The following is a 22,219-nucleotide window of genomic DNA, read 5'->3' as shown; positions in this document are numbered from 1 at the left end:
CGCCCCTGCTTCTATACCATTTGTCGCATTTAATCAAATTGAAAGCGATTAAATTTAGTTCACGCAGTAGTTCTGTACATCTGAAAAGCACGCAGTCTGACTTACACAGTTACACCGATGGCGAAAAAGAAATCGCTGTTGCATCTGAAAATTCAGCTAAGCTATGTAGGACCACTCATGCACGCGACATGACTGAAAGAACCAATCACGTCACATGTGAACGCGCACCTCTATTTCACAGAGCGCGTGCATTGTAAGGAAGTGTGGGAGAGGAAAGACTGCTGTAAAAGAACAATGGGAGTTGAAGTGGAAACTCTGAGACCTGGAGACGGTAAAGATTGCATATTCAAATGTCTTTACTCTAAGTAAGACGTTAATTATTCAGAATTAATCTGTTTTAATCCTATTTTAAATGATTCTCTTCAGGAAAGTCTTTCCCGCAGAAGGGAAACACGGTCAGCGTGCACTACGTTGGTAAGACAATGTGTTTTTATTGATCTCCAGCAATTTCATGTCTTGATGTTACCCTGTACCGTCGGTTTATAAATTTGTCTCAAACAAGTAGCGTTGTCTCATGGTTATGTAATGGCGTGTTGAGCTCCTTGCCGAGTGAATATGAGAATGAGGGTCTCCAGGCTACAGATAGCTTAGCTTAGCACAAAGGCTGGAAACGGGCCCACCTGGCTCCGTTAGGGAAATTAAATCCTCTAACTAGCATCCCGTTATGCTCACTAATTTAAAAATCGTTGTTTATTCTACCTCTAGCAAATCTCTAGTAAATTAACAGTAAGTCTGGTGGTTTGCGGGGTTTTCTCGACGCCTTTTACCCGGGCTCCTTCTTATACATGCATTAATGCTCGTTTAGGGTTTATTAGATGGCATGTTTAAAGATAAGTGGGAAGAGCCGCATTTCTTTTTGACCATTTCATTTTTTTTCCACAAAAAGAGAAAAGTATGGCAGGTGTAATTTTCTTTTAATATTGAACATAATTCTGTCTGAAAACAGAAATTAGGTAAGTTCTTTAAGCTACTTATATGAGATGGGGTCTAAGCTTTTCCACAGAGCAATACATTTATTCCTAGCAACCATGACCTTTTCGACAAACCTCATCTTGCTTTGAGCCTCAGTTCTTCAATGTGTTAAAACAGGAACGCTGACAAATGGGACGAAGTTTGACTCCTCCAGGGACCGTGCAGAGCCCTTCCAGTTCAAAATTGGATGTGGACAAGTCATCAAAGGTTGGGATGAGGGTGTAGCTAGGGTAAGTGTATAACTACTACAGTAACGCTTACCTTAATTACCTTGATCTCTCTCAAGTTCCCCTACAGTCTGTAGTGTAACTTTACAACAGGTCTCACTTTTAGGCTGAGGTGAATCAAGCATTTTGTTTTGACTTTTCTTCTAAATCTTTTTGGACTTGAACATAATTGCACTGTTAGTTCTGTGGCTTAACATCCAAGCCAATTAAGAAAGATTATTGAAACATCTGTCATCTGGAAGGTTTCACAGGCCGTTAGACTTTTCTCATATAATGGACTAAAGAAACCTCATTGTTACCAAAAAGATACAATCTTACTTGGATTTAACTCTTCAGCTTTCTTCTATTTTGTGCATGAATCAGTTACTGAGTTAAAACTTTTATGAATTTATTAGCTGAACAATAATAAAACTGTATTTATGGGACTTGTTCTCATCTCCTTCACAGATGAGTCGTGGGGAGTTGGCCAGGTTGACCTGCTCGCCGGACTACGCCTACGGTGCCAGAGGATACCCACCCATCATCCCTGCAAATTCCACTCTTATTTTTGAAGTCGAGCTTATAAGTTTTTAAATTGGCAGTTGCTCATCTGAGTTTCTCATTCCACCCACATCTCTTATACAATTAAGTGTTTACCCAAAGGTGATTTCAGTATCATTTTTAACATGATTAATCCTTGTGGAAAGAGTTATGATAGCCTGATTCGTTTGTGGATTAAATCCAAAAGCTACTGGTTCTCTGTGTGCAGCATAAAAATCCAAAAATCTGAACCAGTAGACCTTAATTGGCAAACATCTCATGTTGTCAAAGGTTTATGAGTGTTTGAAGGCAGTTAGGTAATGATCAATGTCAAAGATGCATATGAAACACCTTTTTATAAATCCTTTTTTGTAGTGTTCATCTGTTGATCCCTTTAGTAGATGCATTTGGTTTAAGCTTAAAATTTTGACACATTGTAAACAAAAACCTTGTGTAAATTTGTGGTTTGTGAATTTTCATCACTGCTTCAATGGCCAATTTTAGGTGAATTAGATTTTAAGAGCCCATCCCTGACACTTCAATTTTTTTTTTTTTGTCACAGTTAAAGGCCTGAAGTGTCCTTGTGTATTGGCATACTGCTTAACACTTATTTGTTGGTATATTGTTTTTGTTATTTTCAAGTCATGATCCTTCAGAAATAGTCTTATCAGTGGGTATTGCACTCTTGAATTAAAGTGAAAAAATACAATAATTATGCCTCGTACGTTGTCGCTTCATAAAACTAAAGGTCTTCAATTTTACATTGCCAAACTGAAATATTAAAAATTTGGTCAGGTTGTATTTTTGTGTGTATGGCAAGCAAGCTTAAAGGGCTTAAAACATCACATATTTGCCTTATAGGGATTACCTTGTTAATCTTCTCAATGTAAATATTTTATCCTTTTTATATAGTCTCCTGTGTCTCTCTGGTGTAACCAAACATTAGCATCTATCCTACCTGAAAATAGTTCCAATAATTTTTTTTTTTGTTAAGTTTTGTGCGTTACCTTTAGCTAACCCCAATCTCTGAAAAGTGTTCAATTATATTTTATATACAGGGCTACATGTGCCAGGTTTGGTGAGATTGTTGCCCCCTAGTGGCGAGAGCTTGAAAATGCATAAGGGACGCAGCCTATGTTGCCTTCAGATGCAATTGAGTGGCCTCAAATTCGGATTGCAGAAGATCAATAATCAGTGGATCATTTTCACAGACGATCAATTTGACATGAACTTCTGTGATAATTCACAAGTAGTAAATCATCATTTGTCAAAAGGTTTCCATAAATTGATTTTACTTGTGAAATAGGATCTTCATCCCTGCTTGTGGTCTTTATGTAAATATTTCCCGCAGCACTTGAAGGCATCGTTTCCACGGTTTCAAGCTCATCACCAGCAGGGTTTGTTCTTAGTGCAGGAGACTCCGCTGACCCACAGATGGTAAGCGGCATAAGCGATTCAAATGGAAAGCGGCAAGCGAACGAACTTTGCAGGGAGCAACTTAAACACGTTTTTTTCAGTTTTACTTTAAAGAAAAATAACTTTGTGTTTTTTGTATACTTTACGTACTTTAACGCACTGTTATTGCGCCTGTGTGTTCCTCGATTTTTGAAGATGCGCCATGAACTAAGAGGAAGAATGGTGGTGACCCTGACCAGAACATTTAATTTGATAACGGGATTAGTTATTGTTTGCCAAATTCAGCTGAGCTTCATGAAGCTAAAAACAGTTAACGGTAAGTCATTAAACTCTCCTCCGTCTGCGATTTACAGTTAACGGTTGGTGCGCGAGGACAGCTAAGTGCAGTGCTATTTACGTTTTCCTGTTTTCGCCTAAATGGTTTAATATTTCCAAAAAGTGATAAATCAGGTTTGGTAATAAAAATGTGCTTTAAAATTGTTAAAACAATATGTTAGATGTTTGCTTGAATGTGTTTGAATTTCTGTTGGTGTTATATTTTGTGTGACATTCTACCATTTTTTACCATCTAAAGAATCCGTACCATTAAATTGGCAAATGATGTAACCACAAAAGCATGACAAATATTAAATAACTCACTTTCAGTCATTCAAGTAAACTGATGAATTAAGTTATTTTTTTTATTAAATTTCATCTCGAAGTAGATTTAAAAAAAAAATAAGTAAGTGGTGAGCCAGAAAGTGTAGACTTTGTTTTCTCTCTTTTTTGGGGTCATTTGGTTAAAAAAATAAATGTCAAGTTTAATTTTTACAGTGTAGTAGACTGCTAAAATCGTATTCATATCAACTTTTTAAAGTAATATCAAGTGTTTAATGAGGATAATTGCTGCACTAAATGACTCAGTCACACGTCTTTCACCCATGTTTGAACTATTCACGGCTGTTAAACTTAACATTAATTAAACTCAAACGCTTGCACTACTTCCGGTTGATTATTTTCCGTGTTATTTCGTCAGTTAACAATTGAAAGTCGTTTCATTTTCATTTTCATTCACTATTTGAATTAAATGTTTTGTCTTTTTTCCCAAACATTGTGTCTTAATACATTTAATGTGCATATATTACCAAGAACTAAGTTGTTGACTGAGGGGGGCTTTCCCACACCAAGAATGATAAGTTTTTTGTTTTTATGTTTCTTATTGTTTTAAATCATTATTAAACTTTTGAAAAACAGGAATAGAAATGAAATATTTTTTCTATATTTGATGGGACAAATTGTCTTTCTGTCTGCAGCTGTGTTTGATTATGGTGCCACCTGTTCCTGTCAAGTGCAGTAGAGGTTGTTGACGCCATCCTCTTGAAAACTGCATGTGTACAACAGTTAATGTAGCATCACTGGATACTACCACTTACACTCTGGTGGTTGGTTAGCAGGCTTTTAGCAGCCACAGGACCACCATGTGATTGAAATGTAGACACAACACCCACTGCTGCCCGAGCTCACATGCTGGTTCCTGGACCTGCAGGTGTGAAGAATGCAAAGCATGCTTTCACCCTCTGCTGTGAAGAGGGAGGTTAGGCTCACCATTGTCACTGGAGGGGCAGGATGACGGGGTGACCACGCATGTTTGCCACATGGTGCTCTCTGGGGAGTTGTTTATGTCTCATTGCACGCAAGAAGAAGCTGCAGGAGTTTAGAGTGTATTCTCATTTCCTCAAATTCATAATGTAATAGAAATAACTTGAATATTCTTCAACATTCCTTACCCGTTTTGTGTGTTTCTTAATCTTTTTTATTGGAGAATAATGAACTCGCTGAAATATCTAACCCCATTTTTTCACTGCAGTTTCATATCGAATGATCTGATGGAAATATTCTTAAGGCCATAACCATAATCTTATACAAACCTACCAAAAAAGATCGGCATGGCAAAGTTAGTTTGTAATAAACCTTAAAAAAAATGCTTAGCCATGTAGAAAAAAATATGCAGGAGTTTACAAGCCAAAAAAATTAAATGAGAACATGAAAACATAATTTTTAGATTCTAGTTTGGCAATTTTGCTGCAAATTGCAGAATTAGTTGCTCATGTTTGTCTTAAAATTTAGAAAACTTAAGTAATTTATCAACAGGCTTTTCATTCCTCAGTGTGGCTCTGAAAGTTAATCCTTCTGATGTTGCAACAAAACAAAAGATATTTATCGTCGGCTTCTCATCATATTATTTTTCTTCTACTGTCTGATTCCTCAGGACTCAACCGCACTGATTCCCACGATTTGTCTCCTTCTGAGGCACGGTCTTATGTTGTCCAAGAAAACAACAAGACCAGCAACAGGAGGGTGGCACCCAGGTTTGGTGCCCCTGGCTGGACTGCAGATAAGGGAAGCCTCTACAGGAACCAGCACAAACCAGAAGATACGGATTCAGACCTGCTGGAGGAGAGACATGAGAACTCCACACAGATTGTGGTGTGTTTGATTGTTCATATAGAGAATAAGTGACTTCACTGGAAATGATGAGTTTAGGTTCAGCCGCCTTGTGTTCCCTGGGTCTTACTTGTCTGACAAAACTCCATTCAACTCATATTTAAAAGAAAAAGGAACAGTTACATTTTTTTGTCTACATTTCTTCACAGGACATCGATCATGCCTACTACACATCTAAAATACACAGCCCTGCAGACATGACCGGTAAAGAGCTGTGGGTGAACATGGGTGAGGTGAAAGAAGAGGAGTGGAAAGCATTCGGTGTCTTGTCCAGCACCCACAGACAAGCTGAGGTATGATATCATTCTGTGTGACTGATTAGAAAATCAAAGTCACATGCAGGGTAAAATGCTTCCCTCTACACAACAAAAGACGAATATATGCTCAACATTTTGCTTGGCAGTTTCTGTTGACTGTATTTGTAATGTACTTAAAAATTCTGCTTTGCCTTTCCAGAGAGTGAATCTTTCCTTCGATTTCCCTTTTTATGGTCACATGCTGAAAGAAATCACTGTGGCAACTGGAGGTAAGGGCAGGAATATTAAAGCCTGTTTTCTTCATCTTCTTTGGTAACTGGAAGCTGTTGTTGATTGCTTTACACTTCTTTTCTTCGACATTCTTTGAACTTGTTTGAATGTTTTATACACTCAAGTTGGGATTTGACATTTTTAACCTGTGCCTGCAGCTCAACCGTGTACTTATAATCACTCAAAAAAAAGAAATCTTTTGTGTTTTTGTCTTATTTCAGTAAAAATGTCTTTTTTGGACTTGATATGTGCCACATTCACTTTACCAGTCCAGAAAAGTGTCTTATTTTAAGTTACTTAAAGACAAAAATGAGGTCTGAATTGCTTGAAACAAGTAAAAAAATCTGCCAGTGGGGTAAGAAAAACATACTTGTATTAAGACGTTATCCTAGTCTTGACGGTCACATTTCTCGTACCCAACTGGCAGATATTTCTACTTGTTTCAAGCAATTCAGACCTCATTTTTGCCTTTAAATAACTTGAAGTAAGACACGTTTCTGGATTGGTCATGTGAATGTGGTTCATTCATTCATTTTCTGAACTGCTTATCCTGTTAAGGGTTGTGGGTGACTGGAGCCTACCCCAGCTATCATTGAGTGAGAGGCAGAGTACACCCTGGACTGGTCTCCAGTCAATCACAGGGCTGACATATACCTCTTCTCCACCAAGCTGGTTCCAGGGCTGGTTCGGAGCTATAGCCAGACTTAGCACCAGTTCTTTGGTTTTCCACAGACTAAGCACCGGTTGTTGGCTCTCAAAACCGGTGCTTGACAAGCACCAACTCTCAAGCAGAGTAAAACACGGAAGAGCGCCATCTTTAAAAAGACAAGGTTTGGGGTAAGCGAAACAACAGAAGAAGAAAAGTTAAGGCCAGCACCCGTTTGTGGAAAAGCAAACGGTTCTTAACCGGTTCGCACTTGAACCAACTGTGAACTGGTTTTAGCACCAGCCCTGGAATCAGCTTGGTGGAAAATGGGTAATAGAGACAGACAACCATTCACACACACAATTAGACACAATTTAGAGTGTTCAATTTACCTGATGAGCATGTTTTTGGACTGTGGGAGGAAGCTGGAGTACCCGGAGAGAACCCAGGCATGCACGGGGAGAACATGCAAACTCCACACAGAAAGGCCCACCAGATAAGCTGGGAATCGAACCGGTGACCTTCTTGCTGTGAGGCTGCAGCGCTAACCGTTGCAGAATGTGGCTCATATTAAGTCCAAAAAGACATTTTTCACTGAAATAAGACAAAAACACTTTGTAAGACATCAGTATTTTGCAGTGTATAGGAGGCTTGTCACTCAGCCCCTCTGGCAGACTTTCACATGCCTGTGTTTAACAGGAGGTGTTGTGTCTCATTTAACAGATCAACATTTGGTTGGACATCCCTGAAAAAAGTCTTTCATTTTTTGTGTTTTTCTGCCAGACAGGTTTTTTTTCACATAAATAATCAACAGCAGCACCCACATTTTTTTCTGTCTCACAGGTTTTATTTACACTGGAGATGTAATCCACCAAATGCTCACAGCCACTCAGTACATCGCTCCTCTGATGGCCAACTTTGACCCAAGTCTGTCCAAAAACTCCTCTGTGTTCTACTTTGATAACGGTAAGAGAACTGTGAGAAACTGTGCATGTCACTAGTTTTGTTTCAGTGAGTAAATGTGTTTCATGCCTACGTACAGGAACAGCTTTGGTGGCTCAGTGGAAGCAGGTTCACATCCAGGACAACATCAGTCTGGGATCTTTCACTTTTCAGGCTGTTCTCCACAAAGATGGACGCATCATTTTCTCATACAAAGAGGTGACTTTCTTTCTCTTTTTCTTGTCCTCCTGTCACTACTGGAAATGTTTTCATTATATCAAAGATTTTCTCTGTAGATTCCCACAGACATCAGTGAAATCAGCAGCGAGAATCATCCCGTTAAAGTGGGTCTGTCGGATGCTTTTGTGGTACTTCACGAGATCGAGCACATCCCCAGTGAGTGAGATACCAGTGCCTCAAAATGTTTAAGATGTTAAAATGCTGGTAATGTTTAACAAAAACTGGATCCGTCTGGTAATGAGTAATCTCACTGTGCTCTGAATGTTGCAGATGTTCGAAGGAGAACAATTTATGAGTATCACAAAGTTGACATTCTGAAGTCTAAAATCTCAAACTATACAGCCGTGGAGATTTTTCCACTGCCAAGTAAGTTCATCAGATAACATAGAGATGGCAAAACATAGATCAGTCACACATTTAAGTGTTTATGGCTCATCTGTAACCTCACTCTCACTCAGTATTTATGTTGCTAAAGCAGCAGCAGTAGCATGTATTCTCTACGTTACCAAACAGCCGCTGATAACAAATTCAGGTCCACTCAGCAGAAGTGAGAGCCACCTCTTCCTCTTCACTCTTCTTCATGTCTGTCTGCATTCTCAGCGTGTCTGCAGTTCTCCAGCTGCGGCCCATGTGTCACTTCTCAGATCGGTTTCAACTGCAGCTGGTGCAACAGGCTACAAAGGTAAAACTGGAAGAAAGCTGACGTTCCTCTGTTTAGTTTAGTTCTTAAGATTTTAAGATGTTAGATCTGGAGGTGAAGCCAGAATGATACAGACGCACACAGAAACAACAGGGAGAAACAATCTTGACTGACAGCTGATATTTGGATCAATAAACAAATCATTTTATAGATATCAGCTCTTTTAAGGATTCAGATTTCCTTTTTTGTTTGTCTTGGATCTTTAACGTCATAATTTGGCTCTTTTTGTTTATTTTTACCTCCGCAGGGGAGGTTATGTTTTTGGGAGAGTTTGTCTGTGAACAACATAACTGAAAAAGTAACAAACAGATCTTGATGAACAGGAAATGTTCAGAATGGGATAAGGAAGAAGTGTTTGAATTTTGGAGATGAACTGGATCACCGTCTGGATCCAGGATTTCTTTAAATGATTCTTTATCGTTGTGAGATAGTGCCCTTTTCACCATATGTGTATTTAACTCCACGATAAATGGTCAGATTACTTTGCAAAACTATACAAGACAAGGTCACCATAATTTCTGACAGATGTAAAAGTACGATCCAGATCCTGGTAATATTCTAGATACTAAGATCTGGAATATGAAATATTTTCTGGGTCATCATAATTTCCAACCCTGTCAGGAAACAAGTTATCATACAAACCTGCAACTAACACCAAATTGTAGCAGACAGTCTGCTGAAAGGGAATATAACATTAAAGTAGGACTAAAGTGTTGCGTAACAATCACAATATGCTTGGTGGAGGTCTGCACTCTCTGAGTGCTTTTCTAGTTTAATGTTTGATTAAACAGAGGATATTAATCAAAGTATCTTCTCTTTTTCAGATGCTCCAGTGGGTTTGACCGTTTCCGTCAGGACTGGGTCGACCTTGGCTGCCCTGAGGAGGTGCCCTTTATTTCTGCTTTTCAGGAAAAGTTTGACTTCTGCTCCAAAAGAAGTTGTTCACTGATGTTTGTCTTTCCAGAGAAAAGATCCTCGCTGTGTTAAAACGACAGATCTCACAAACGCCACATCTCATCACCTCACTCAGTCAACCACTCCTAGGATAACCACCACAATGCAGCGGAGGACCTCTAGCGTGACCTCCACACCTTCCAGCAAGACTTCCAGTGTCTTTAACTCTCCATCTCACAGCAGCATGAGCAAGATCAGAGCCTCTCCACAGTCTCCTACAAGCAATTCTGCTGAAGGTAAACAAACAGGAAGCTTTCACATCAGGCGTTAACAGGACACTGGTTTAACTCAATTATTAAAACATCCAATAAATTACTTTAGAAAAACAGCTTAGATCTTTTTTTTTTTTTTACATTCTTTCCATTCATTTTGTTTCTGATGTCATTTCCTCAAAAGTTTTTGGACACATTTTCTCGTTTCTCTCATGAATTAATTTGTTGTTGCGTTGTTTCCTTTCCGGGTGTGTTGTGTTCAGTCTGACAGAGTGAGGGTCAAGTGGTCAGCTATTTCCCAGCCCACTGTGAGCTCATAGCTGAGTGTGTACAGCGCCATGTTAAATACTGCATAGTGTCCTCAGCTGCTGAGCGATGACTCAATGTATGTGCATCGCAGAATGTGGGAGGGTTTTGTTTATAAGCTGAAATGCCCTACTTAAAAACACTTGCTCACCAGTGTTTTTCATAAGTAGGTCAAAAATTATTCCATTCTGATAAAGGTTTTCAGAGACTGTCATGTATTTACACTTTTATATAAACACACAAAGAAGCATTTCTTAGAGCCTCATCTTCACCTCCCCTGCAGGAGATCAGGAGGGCACAGAGGAGAGTAATGAGCGACTGCAGGTCGGTCTACTTGCAGGCATCATCATGGCGTTGATCATCATTGCAGCGGCCGTCTTAACATCTGTTTACATGTATAACAACCCAACGTCCAGCATCGGCCTCTTCTTCATGGAGGTCAGTGACACAGCTGCTCTGCTTTGTTACTTTAGGTATTTGGTGATTGAAGCTCATCAGGCACTCAGTATTTAGCCAGCATTAGATTGTCAGTCCTAATACTTTGTTACACAAGTTTTCTGTGGAATTAAAATGGAAATACTTTTCTCTTTAAAGCTGAACTTTCTGTCCCTCCTGTAGTAGTTCCTCTACACATTACTGAAAATTTAAAACTGAACTGTTTCATTTTATCCTTAAACTAACTTATTTGTATCTTCATTTTTCTGACGTGCTTCATTTAGCGGCGGCCAACCCGTTGGCCCATCATGAAGTTCAGGCGAGGCTCGGGTCACCCTTCGTATGCCGAGGTGGAGGCTCCTGGTCAAGACAACGATATCATCATCGACCCCAAACAGTCTTTTGTCATATCCGACAGACGAGAGAGTGAACAGAGGGAAGGATTCATAGTTCCTGATCAGAGGGAGCGCTTTCTGGCTTCAGAGAGCTCCTGACGAAAACTGTATATCCCAGGAGGCTTTGGGATAGAGCTGGTCCTCAGTAGGAGGAAGGATTCCCTCCTGAAAAGCTGTGACTTCTTGTTTCCATTCAAGCTGCTGCTCAGGTTCATTTAAAGGCCTGAGAGGAAAACCTCCAAGAGGAAACATTTAAATCTGTCAGACGAGAAACTACTGCAGCTACTTTTCTCAGGTCACTTCATCATGTTTGTCTCAGAGCACAAGAGGAGAGGATTCGGAGTGTTTGCAAAGACGCCTGGTCCTGTGTTGATCCCACACCTTCTTCACAAGGTGGAATGTCATATTCAGGTGTCACTTCCTCATCTGAAAAATACAGACTGAATTCCTCACCCACCTTCATCTGAGAGGCAGTGTGGAGTGTTTTTATCGCTGTTTATCTCAGAGCACAACATGTTTTTACACACATACAAGCACCTAGAAGGTTTTCATTGTTTTCTTTACTTTTTACATTTAGAGATAAAGAGAAAACATCATGTATGCTGTGGCAGAACAAACAGACGTAACCATGGAAAAATACAGGTGTATTTATTTTTGACATGATACATGAACTTGCTTTAATTGTTCACGTGTGTTGAATTTCTTTACCAGAAAGGGGTAAAAACTGTGTCAGCTGTAGGTGTCTCAGTAGCTGTGCTGCTGGTGTTTCTTACAGTCATTATTATACATTTATGCCGTATCTTTAACAAGACGTTCATTGGATTGTGTTGATGTTAAAATGAAGTCTATAAAAATGTTACAGAACATTAAACACAATTCATTTCACTATTCCAGATTCAAAGTTCTTCCTGGTATTTACTGATCTGATCAGCGCTGACACGTGTTAAAAACTATTTGGTAATCAATCAGAAAATAAAGATATGATGTTTACGATACATTTTGATAAAATGACGGAAGAATCAACAGTTTCTCTCACTATCATCGACACACAGAGCATCTAAAAATACACACACATACACTGTAGTATGTATGCTTAGGCGTGTTCAGATTTACATTATATTAAGGCAAAAGGTCTCTGAACAGAGGACTAAAGACTGGCCTGGGGTCTGCAGGGCAGAGAGGCGAAGGCACTGCTGGGTCGGTCCTCAGCTCATGATCTAAGATTCCTTATCTTCTCAGAAACATTAGAAGAGGGAAAGAAAACTGCGTTATAAAGTGATCAGATCTCTGAGTGTTCAAACATTACGCCGTGTGTGGTGCTTGTTTCTTACCTTTCACAGGTGGTGCAGGTAATCTCCTCCTAAACTGTCTGGAGGAGTCCAGGGTGACAGGCTGTAAGAGGGAGCAGGTGAAAATGAGAGGCCAGAAGTTTTTTGTTATGCTGCCGACAACATAAACACAAACACAAACACAGGTACAGTACCATCACTGGGATGGCCTTGGGGGGCTTAGTGGGGCGTGACTGTGTGTCCACGTTGAGGCCAGCATTCTTCAAAGCAGCGATACGAGCTGAGATGTCACAAATCTAAAAGAGGGAAACACAGGTTACAGTTTTGGATATGAGCGATGATTTCAGAAGTCAGAAATGAACCATCAGGACTTGATCCATCCTGATATTCTTCAAACAGACCACACAGGGCGTTCAGTCGGCTCATAGAGAAGGGTGTTTTATCATTAACCCACCTGTAGATCAGACTGTTGAACTTTTGCTGCTGCCGAGGCAACCTGCTCCTCCAGGAAGGAGATCTCCATGTCTGATGTCGCTCCACTGATACTCCTGGCACACTCCTCCAGATCACCAAGCTCCGCCTCCAGACTGTAAACAGAGCCTGCTGCCACATACACCTGCAGTCCAACACAAGACTCACCTCAAAATGTAGAACCTAAAATTAACAAAGGTAACTGCTGGTTGTGATAAGTGCAGCCTAATCTGATGTAAACCGTACGTTCTCTTCCAGCTTGGAGAACTGCTGGTCCAGTTTCTTGGGGTCTGTGTTTGGGGGCAGTGAAGGAATAGAGGGCCGGCGCTTCTCTTCTCCTGTCACTCCTTGGAGCAGATCTTCTGTGGTGTTGAGCACCTTTAGGACCTCAGTGGTAATGTTACGCAGAGACACTGCAGAATACCTCTGTAACACACACAGACCAGCAGGTTCTATTTGGTTAAATCTAATCTATTGAAATGTTGAAAAAAAGTGTTTTATCACATCTTTGATGATGGAGTAAGTACAAGGCTTCCTCTTTAAACACAGGTGTTCATCTTTTGATTTACTTAACTTGTTTTTCTAAATTTGGAGACTGATTTTGAATAAATGAGAGTATACAAAAATACTTTCTAAACCAAATCTAGTTCTCACCTGTGTCAGCAGAGTTGATATAAACTCTACTGTTTCGTACATCTCCACATCACTATCCTACAGCACACAGAGGAGAAGAGAGGACAGAAGACAGAGACAGGGAAAAACAGCAGCAAGCAGAGCGATTAAGGAGTTAGTCTGTGAAGAAAAGTGTTTGAAAAGTTAGTCAGGTTGACATCTTGGCACTTCCTCTGAAGTGAAGGAGTTAGTTCATTATCCTCAACTTTAAAGTTTGCTCTAACATGTTGGATAAGCAGAGTTAGTCACCCCTTTTTATATTAAAAGCAAGAGAAAATATGCTCTTTTGAACTTTTCCTCATAACTTGAACATGATGAGATATAAAATAATATACAGGAATAAAAATCACCAAATAACAAGTAAAGACGCATCATTAAATTACTGAGCAAATTTAGTTTTACCAGTTACACAGTGATCAGAATAAGATAGCAAAAAGTGTCATAACATTAAATTTGTAGATTTTTTAAACTTGAAATTTCAGTATTAAAATGATAAGAAAGGAAAAGCTATTGCAAAACAATTTAAGTTTTTTAAATAAATTGTATCTAGAAGTGAAAAAGAAATGAAATGTCCTGAAGGTATGAACCTTAGATTTTAAATTGGAAATATTAAGAAAACTGGGATTTCATAGTGAAAAGCTAGTTTTGTTTAAATACCTCTGAGCAATTTAATTTTAAGTTTTAACATTAAGACTCTGAGGCAATGGGAAAAACAAAGTGTAAGTTTAAAATGTTGCTGATATATACATCAGTAACATAAGCCACTGCTCATAATAAACAAAGCAGCGGCACTTATTTCCAAATTGTAGCTGCTGCAAGCTGAAAATCAAAAGTTTGGTAACATCTTTTCATCCTGCATCTCTCACCATCTGAATCTCCTCTGGTGTCTGTAAAATATCGTGAAGAGACGACCTCCTGCTGTGCTCTTTGCTGTCTGCTTTCTTTCCTTTAACCTCTGCGAAGTCTCCATGTGCCTCCATCATCTGCCTCATAGCAGACACTTTTCCTCCTCTGTCCTCTTGTTTGTCATCGTGCAGGCCTATCCTCTTACAGAGCTGTTTGGCTTCGTACGTTTCCAGCATCTCTTTGATCGACATGACCGTTGATTTCTTTGATGGAGAGCTGATTACTTGTGGATCTTTTTTCTGCAGCTCACTTTCCTTTTTGACTGAGACAACTTCACTCTCCTCTTTTCTCAGAATATTTACTTTGGGACTTTCTTTTGTTGCTGACTCTGGTGTCACGTTGTTGCTGGGGCTTTGAAACTTTTTCTTACTTTCTGTTTCCTTTAAAGCATCTGAGCTCTGAGTCTCAGAGAGATGTTCCTTAAACAGACTCTTCCCCACAACTTTGACTTTCTCATCCACCTTGAGATGCTCCATTCGGCTCTTCTCCACTGTTTTTATTCTCTCATCCACCTTCACATGCTCTAATCCCATCTTTCCCACTGTTTTGACTTCCTCGTCTGCCTTTCCTTGCTCCAATCCAATTTCCCTCCAATAATTCACCTTCTCATCCACTTTCACATTCTCCAATCCACTCTTCTCCAATATTTTCACTTTCTCATCCACTTTAATATTTTCCAATCCACTCTTTTCCACCATTTTCACTTTCTCATCCACCTTAACGTTCTCTAAGCCCCTCTTGTTCTCTGTTTTGACCTGCTCATTAGGCTTCACCTGCTCCAATCCTTCTCCTTTCACAGCCTCCTCCACCTTCACTTTCTCTGATCCAATTTCACTCCAGTAATGCACTTTCTCTCCCACTTTCACATTCTCCAATCCGCTGTCCTCCTCTTCTTTTACTGTCTCCTCTTCCTTTACGTGCTCTGATACGCTCTCCGTCTCTAGTTTCACTTCCTCACTCACCTTCTCTTCCTCCAGTCCACTTTGTTCCCCAACATTTACCTCCTCATCCACTGTCACTTGCTCTTCTCCATCTGTTTCTTCTACTTTCTCTGCTCCATCCACCTTCACCTGCTCTAACTCACCTTTCTCCTCTATCTGTTCTGCCTCTTCCACCTTTACATCCTCCAATCCACTTTCTCTCCCACTATTTTCTTCCTCCTCCACTTTCCTATCCTCCAATCCGCTGTTTTCCTCTGATTTCACTCCTTCATCCACCTGGACTTGCACTGTCACACTTTCTTTTTCTCCCTCTGCCTCCACTTGCTCAGCTCCACCCTCTCCCTCTGTCTTCTCTTCTTCCTGTACTTCCTCTGACTCTTTAACCACTTCTTTGTTTTCCTCTTCCTCATCCCTCTCCATGGGTGCCTGCATGTCCTCCAGAGTCATCATCAACATGCTGCTGATGATCTTATCGAACTCTGCGTATTCCTCGCTGCGCTCTTCATCCGCTGTCTCCCAACTTTCCACGCTCCCGTTGCTTTCTCCGCTCTTTTCTTCTTCTTGTCTCTTTTCCTCAGGCTGATTCTCTTCTTGAACTTTCATCTCCTCCATCCTTTCGTCTTTCAACTCCACTTCTTGTCTTTCATCTGATTCTTTCTCCTGGTCAGCCACTTTTGAAACTTCACATCCTTCTGCAGAATCTGTTTTCTGCTCCACCAAAGCATTCTCAGAAGCATCCCCTTCCTCATTGTTCTCCTTTTTCTCCTGAACCTCGTCCCTTAAATCAAACATGTTCACATCCAGATCTTCAAATGATTCCTCCTTGTCTTGATGATTCCCCTCGGCGTCCTCCCACTTTCCACTCCTAGTCACTTCGTCAACTTCTTTCTCTGAGCCTCCAGCTTTATCCAGATGATCCTCAGAGGAAGGACCGACCAGGCTGGCTAAATCCCTCAGATGAGCAGCCTGGACGGCTTTCTCCGCCTGTTCTTTCCACAGCGCCTCCTCGTCTGTCCCCTCCTCCTCTTCACCTCTGCCCACTCGGTCTAGCTCGTCCTCTGTTGATGAGAATTGGCTGGCGTTGACTTGGTGAGCTAATCTGCACACTTTTAATGCCAGCTCCTCTTTCTTCCCGTCCTCTCCTGTCGTTGCGTCTTCCTCCACGAGGCCAGCGCTGTCCAGCTCATCCTCAGTAGACGAGAACTGGTTGGCGTTGGCTTGGTAAGCTAATCTGCACACTTTCACCGCCAGCTCTACATTATTCCCCTTCTCCTCCTCCTCTGCTGTCTTCTCATCAACGCCAACTCTGTCCATCTCGTCCTCTGTGGAAGAGAATTGGTTGGCACGCACTTCTTTTTCCAGCTGACAGAGTTTATACGTGAAGCCTTTCATGTTTTCCTCCCCCTGCTCTTTCTGTTCTTCCTCCACATCTTTTTTCTCGTCTTCCTCGGCTTCTTCCTCCTCACTCTTGCTGACTTTGTCTAACTCATCTTCAGCAGAAGAGAAGTACGCCAATCTGGATTTAGTGATGAGCTTATTCAATCTGTAACTCATCTCTTCATCGTACTCTTCTTTACTTTCCTCCTCTTTCTCCTCATCCTCAGTCTTTCCATCATCTGACTCTGTCTCCATGTTCTGTGGCGGTTCGTTGTCTTCATCTGCTTCCTCGTTTTCTTCTGCCTTCTCTTCTCTTTGTTCACCGTTATCAGCATCTCTCACTTCGTCATCTGCTTCTTTTTCCTCTCCCGTGGAGGCGTTGTGGACTCGGCTGGCCAGCTGTTCCAGTTTCAGCGTGAGCTCCTGGTCGATCTGATTGACTATTTGTCCTGTGATGTCATTCTCCAGGTCCAGGGGTTCAGGGGTCGTTAGACTTCCTGTGTCAGGGGTCAGAGCGTCAGATGGAAGGTTGTCTGTAAGATTCTCCTGTGGATGGGAGAAAAATAGAAGAATATACCATTATTTCTGCATTTAATGTAGTTTGGTTTTCTCTCATGCCATAATTAAAATCGATTTGATATGAGATGAGAAATGTGCTGCTAGAAAGTGAATTTAATTAATTATGTTAAATTTGAAATGCTAAGTTTGAATAATTAACTTAAAGGCTGAAGAAAAATATATTGCTATAAATTGAATTCAACATTTTGAAACTGGTTTTGTTTTCAAATTTGTATTTTTACCAACTTCTTACTTTAAAAAAAAAAATCAAAAACATAATATTCAGATTTAGTTTTTTATTTTAATTGTAGTTCGGCTAAATGTGCTCAATTACTCATCCTCACTGACCAGAGGTGTGTCCCACTGAACTGAAATCGTATTGGAACTGCATCTGAATTCAGAATTGAATAACTAGAATTTAATTTTGAATTTTTGGTACTTTTTAAATGTAATTATTATTTTTTTGATTACTTATTTGAAAAGATTTAAGTTGTATATAATTAGGTAGGTTAATCTTAAAAATTTATTAAAAGCAAAAACATTTTTTTTGATTGCATACTGATTTTTTTTTCTCTGTTTAATTTTTAAGAGTTACATTTTCAAGTAGATTAAATATAATTTTGAAGCAAATAAGTCAATAATAAAATATTAATTTCAATTATAAATCATTCAATTCAAAATTAGTGAAAACGCAAATATTAAAACTGAGTTTTTTAAATTTCATATAGTTATTTAAATTCAGTTTTTGATGGCACATATCTCAGCCCATGATGTTATTTCTATGCTAACTATATGATCCTTACATGTAAGTATAAGTACTGGCCAGATTACAGCTTTTAGTACATTTCACAAAGTGTATGACTCACTAAACTTTACCTTGACTCCAGTAAGAGTTAAAGAAGCAAATTTTAATTCATCATTATTTTGATTCAGACAGAGAACTCATTTCATCATCTCATTTTATCTCATCAGTTTGCAGTTTGATTTAACAGTATTTTTTCTTTTAACTTACAACAGAAGAAGAGTCTCTGTCAATCATTTTCATCAGCGATCTTTCAGCTTTCCGCACATCCGGCTCTGCGGCCCCCTTGTTCCCTTCCTGGTGTGCTCCCTCCATGTTAAAGTTCACATCGATGATGCTGGTCCTGCGAGATGAGGGCCGTCGGATCTCAGCGGGCACCTTCATTTTTATCACACCCAGCAGAGGTTTGTTGGGCTTCCAGTTCCCCTCAGAGTCAGAAAGCAGACTGTCTCTGCTGCCTCTGCGGCCCAGCATCGGAGAGAGGAGCCGGTCTCCGCTGCCTCTGCGGTTTATAATCGGGGACAGTATCCTGTTGCAGGTGTCCTGCAAGTTGATGTTGGAGTCCATCATCTTCCTGTGGATCTCCTGCAGGGCGGCGCCCACAGAGCTGTCAGACTCAGGTTTGAGCTCGTTGTCTGAGCCCATGCCTTCGTAGGCCGACACCACTGCAGACTCCCTCTCCAAGACACTGTAGACCTGGCTCTTCCTTTGGGTCAGCAGGCTCGGGCGGGACAGCTGGGCGCTCTGCAGGGCAATCCAGTTCCCGTCCATGCTGTGGAGCACTGCGGACACACCTTGAAACAAAAACACACACAAGCATATGCCACAAGAAGAAGGATCAGTGGAGCTGTAGTGAAAAACAAACAGGTGAGGCTAGTTTAATCTGACAATGATAATCCAATCATTAAACACATCACGTTTACACGACCTGTAACAGGAAATCAGTAAGAAAAGGTAGATTAAAAGTGAGCTGATACATCAAAGGTCTAAAAATCTGGAGGAACAGTGAACAGGTTTAAGGAGAGAAGATCCAACCTGCGTTATCCAGCCGGTCTACGCTCTTCCAAGTGGTCATAGCCGGCGCTCCGCCTTCCTTCACAGACCCCTTTGAGGATTCTTGACTCAAACCTGTGGAGTCATTCTCCAACAGAGAGAAGGCTGAGTGTGACCTCTGAGGAAAGAGATACAACAAATACAAACTTACTGAAAGAGCTGAAGTCAAAGCATAAAACTTGGTTACCAGCAGGGGGCAGCAGAAACACATTATCTTTCACTTCAGTGTTTAGGGACAATCAGATCTTGCCTTTATTTCAAAATTCCACTTTATTAATAATTAGAGATCCTTTATAGATGATCTCACTGAAGTGAAAGTATGTAACTGTCATCAACAGCTGCACTAAAAGCATTACAGAGGAAAGGGGCCCTAATGAAGGTCAAGCCTGGTATGATCAGAAACTGGAGCTTTAGTGTGAAAGGAGACAGCTTATTTTTCACTTTCACTGCTGTGATGATAAATGGAGCAGGCAGAAAGATCTATAGCCTATATAATACTTCATTCTGTCACAAATCTGTTTGACAACTTGCTGTTTTTATGTAGCATTTCACATTTTAAGCTGCTTTGACCCTGAAAAGAGCTTGTTTTCTGTCTTAAATCTTGTTTTATCTCTTTACAAAGAGGCCTGGTTGCTGTTTGACGGAGCTGGCAGCACGATCACTCTTGGGCTGATGGCGGTGATGAAGGTCAGTGCTGCGTTCAACTGGCCAGTCCTGGACATATTCACCCCTCCTCTCAGCCAAAGTCTTCCTCCGACTAATAATCTAAGAGAGACAGAGACCTGATTAGTACGGCGTATGGAGCTGGTCACATGTTAAAAAGTGTCTGCAGCAGAAAACATGACCGTCTCTTACTTTCTGCACAATAGTTTTGGCCAGTTCCTCAACGAGCTCTCCTTTGTGCTCTCGCAGATAGTGTGCCTCATTCTGCCTCTCCTAGTGAACAAACACACAGCTGAGAAAGCGATTCAGCTCCATGCACACATGGAAACACACACTGTAAGCTGATTATTCTTCTACAGATTTGCCTTTCGTACATTTTTCTGCTGCGGTAAGTTTAAGAAACGTGTTCAGATTAGTGAAAGGTGAAGAGTTTGTGAGATTCTGCAGTAACTGAAAAGTATGAGCACTCCTTATAAACAGAAGTGAGGTCACCACGAAAGCTGCTCCCCCTGGTGGCTGGCTGCAGTATAGGTCAAAATATCTCTCCCCAGTCATTCCAGATGGGCTGTGGTCAAACTTTAAAATACCAATACATCTCGTAGAAATGGTTCTCACGTCCGATTGTTGTGGTGATTTGAAGATAGTATTTGGCTGCCTTGTATTCAATACCTTTGTTTCTGAAGAGTTTCATTTTCATTGGTTATACGAGGTTAAAAACAAGGTTTTACGTCACATTTAACAATGATTGACAGCTGCCTGTCTTGTAAAATATGTCGGAGGTAGAGTCAAGAAGTGATTAGACTCTCGAAAGAAAATAAATAATAATAATTTTTGTGAATCCCTCACAGTCTCTACTGCGCAGACTCTGGCTGCACAATGGCTACCAATGGCTGCGCCTGTGACGGGGGTATTTTGGTTTCAAAACTGTACCTTGGCAAATGGCGGAGTCTATGGTTTCGCCATTTAAGATGACATTTCATTTTTTAAGAGGGGGATTCATGACTTTTATTTTGAAAATACACCAGACAACTCCAGTTAAACTGTTTTCTCAGTGTTAGAAACTCTGGGTTTAGCTTTAAATTCAATCATGACTGCATGCCTGTCACGTGGTCAAACGGAGGGATTGATGATTTTGACGTTACTCCTAAAAAAGATGCTAATTCCTGATATGAGGGGGCAAAGGTTTGGCTTAGAAGGTTCAGCTTGAGGGCAGGATTAAATAGTAGAAGCCAGTCGTAGAAAACAGTATCCTAGAGTTATTTTTGATCTCTGTAATGATCTTAGAGATATAAGCTTTTCTATTTCTATAATCTGACTGAAAGAGGAAAAGCAGAGGAGACAGATTAAGGGGGAACGTAATGAAAGGGCAGTAGAGGTAGAGGATGCTATAAAAGAACATCATAGACCAATAAAACTGCAGAATCTACATCAAAGCGTTTCTAAAAGACTAATGTCAGGGGGCTACATACTAAAAAATGAAAACAGCTTTTTGTTATAAAAACAGTATATGTATGATGATGTATCCTTAGAGTATCTAGAACATAAATAACCTGACTGGGGTCGAACTCGGCCTTGGCGATGGCCTCGTCTATGGCCTCCTCAGCCACCCGCAAGGCCACTGTGAGCGTCTCTTCCATGCTGTGCTCTGAAGACAAAAAAAACATCACTTCAAAGTCTGGTCATGATTTCTGGGAGTCACAAGTTTTCATTCATGTTCTGTTGCTTCTGAAGGTGCTCATGAACCAGGGCAAACAGAGATAAATTGACACCAAAAGATGACAACAAGAGTCAAGACCATTGGATGGTTCCCCCTTCTTTGTTTTATCCACTGTGAAGCATGAGATTTACAGCATCAGGGGACTGAAATGAGTGTATGGTTTCTTGAGAGGATTATTGCGGCCTCAAAACAACCTTGAAGAGGATAATGTGGCCTCAGAGGTTCAATCTTTTATGGAGAAAGAATTAAGCACTCATAGCTGCAAAACTGGAGTACCATTCCAGTCGACAGGGGAAGCTCAGAGACTGTTTCAAATCTTAACACCATCTTAGCGTTGCTGGCAAAATGGATATTTGGGCTGAGATATTTCTGTTTCATGGTGTTGTAGTGGGAGAGGAGATCTACGTGACCTCTATGTGACCTCATTGTTCTTTTACCCAAAAAGATGGAAGTTTCCTGAGCTGGATTAGTTTCATTTTGTGTTTTTTTCTTCAGCTCCATCATCCCAGCCTTTGACTGCTTAGTGATGAGTGATAGAAAAGTCTTTCAGTTGAGTTTAGCTGAGGAAAAATTCTGTTTCTTGGTTAATCTTAATTGTACTAATAATCTCAAATCAATACTTGAATATTTCTCCTCTTTTTGTCACCTCACTCAGTTCGTCTTGTTGAGCACAGTGTAGTGCCGGAACCACAATTTGTATCTTTTAAGTTTCAATTGGGGATAAATTTGAAACCA

The 22,219-nt window shown here is 40.4% G+C and overlaps 3 protein-coding genes across 6 annotated transcripts in view; 2 read left to right on the top strand and 1 right to left on the bottom strand.

The window, feature by feature from the left end:
- The first annotated feature begins 77 nt into the window (after positions 1 to 77).
- Positions 78 to 2,490, top strand: LOC141804346 (uncharacterized). Its single transcript, XM_074688727.1, has 4 exons — positions 78 to 331; positions 427 to 474; positions 1,150 to 1,262; positions 1,707 to 2,490. The coding sequence occupies exons 1-4, from the start codon at positions 295 to 297 to the stop codon at positions 1,830 to 1,832; spliced, it is 324 nt and encodes a 107-aa protein (XP_074544828.1). The 5' UTR covers positions 78 to 294; the 3' UTR covers positions 1,833 to 2,490.
- Positions 2,491 to 2,627: 137 nt separating this feature from the next.
- plxdc2a (plexin domain containing 2a) lies at positions 2,628 to 11,693 on the top strand. The gene is made up of 13 exons (XM_074688724.1): positions 2,628 to 3,510; positions 5,443 to 5,660; positions 5,828 to 5,971; positions 6,135 to 6,204; positions 7,695 to 7,817; positions 7,894 to 8,012; positions 8,090 to 8,189; positions 8,304 to 8,399; positions 8,634 to 8,715; positions 9,558 to 9,618; positions 9,698 to 9,923; positions 10,489 to 10,643; positions 10,925 to 11,693. The coding sequence occupies exons 1-13, from the start codon at positions 3,213 to 3,215 to the stop codon at positions 11,132 to 11,134; spliced, it is 1,902 nt and encodes a 633-aa protein (XP_074544825.1). The 5' UTR covers positions 2,628 to 3,212; the 3' UTR covers positions 11,135 to 11,693.
- myripa (myosin VIIA and Rab interacting protein a) overlaps positions 11,632 to 22,219 on the bottom strand; it is a 32,766-nt gene continuing 22,178 nt past the window's right edge. For 3 of the 4 annotated variants that reach the window (XM_074688720.1, XM_074688719.1, XM_074688721.1), the window contains 12 exons: positions 21,318 to 21,412; positions 19,960 to 20,040; positions 19,723 to 19,869; positions 19,087 to 19,222; positions 18,262 to 18,845; positions 14,334 to 17,237; positions 13,450 to 13,506; positions 13,042 to 13,221; positions 12,779 to 12,940; positions 12,519 to 12,620; positions 12,367 to 12,427; positions 11,632 to 12,266 (listed from right to left, as the gene is read on the bottom strand). In XM_074688720.1, the coding sequence (XP_074544821.1) occupies positions 12,253 to 12,266; positions 12,367 to 12,427; positions 12,519 to 12,620; positions 12,779 to 12,940; positions 13,042 to 13,221; positions 13,450 to 13,506; positions 14,334 to 17,237; positions 18,262 to 18,845; positions 19,087 to 19,222; positions 19,723 to 19,869; positions 19,960 to 20,040; positions 21,318 to 21,412 (4,523 nt within the window). In that variant the 3' untranslated portion in view covers positions 11,632 to 12,252. The remainder of the gene's footprint in view (positions 12,267 to 12,366; positions 12,428 to 12,518; positions 12,621 to 12,778; positions 12,941 to 13,041; positions 13,222 to 13,449; positions 13,507 to 14,333; positions 17,238 to 18,261; positions 18,846 to 19,086; positions 19,223 to 19,722; positions 19,870 to 19,959; positions 20,041 to 21,317; positions 21,413 to 22,219) is intronic. The other variant, XM_074688723.1, reaches the window with a different exon arrangement.

The sequence above is a fragment of the Halichoeres trimaculatus genome, unplaced genomic scaffold (genome assembly GCF_033239565.1).
Source record: "Halichoeres trimaculatus isolate MK-OKI-2021-1 unplaced genomic scaffold, fHalTri1.1 fHalTri1_scaffold_15, whole genome shotgun sequence".
Lineage (NCBI taxonomy): Eukaryota > Metazoa > Chordata > Actinopteri > Labriformes > Labridae > Halichoeres > Halichoeres trimaculatus.
This window is presented reverse-complemented; position numbering and strand designations above follow the sequence as displayed.

Bases quoted from the DNA above. Each gene is read 5' to 3' on its own strand.
- plxdc2a (XM_074688724.1), top strand. From the start codon at position 3,213: ATGGTAAGCGGCATAAGCGATTCAAATGGAAAGCGGCAAGCGAACGAA. The intron at 5,661-5,827 runs GTGTGTTTGATT...ATTTCTTCACAG, and splicing joins AGAACTCCACACAGATTGTG to GACATCGATCATGCCTACTA. The intron at 9,924-10,488 runs GTAAACAAACAG...CCTCCCCTGCAG, and splicing joins TACAAGCAATTCTGCTGAAG to GAGATCAGGAGGGCACAGAG.
- LOC141804346 (XM_074688727.1), top strand. From the start codon at position 295: ATGGGAGTTGAAGTGGAAACTCTGAGACCTGGAGACG. The intron at 475-1,149 runs GTAAGACAATGT...GTGTTAAAACAG, and splicing joins GGTCAGCGTGCACTACGTTG to GAACGCTGACAAATGGGACG. The intron at 1,263-1,706 runs GTAAGTGTATAA...TCTCCTTCACAG, and splicing joins GGGATGAGGGTGTAGCTAGG to ATGAGTCGTGGGGAGTTGGC.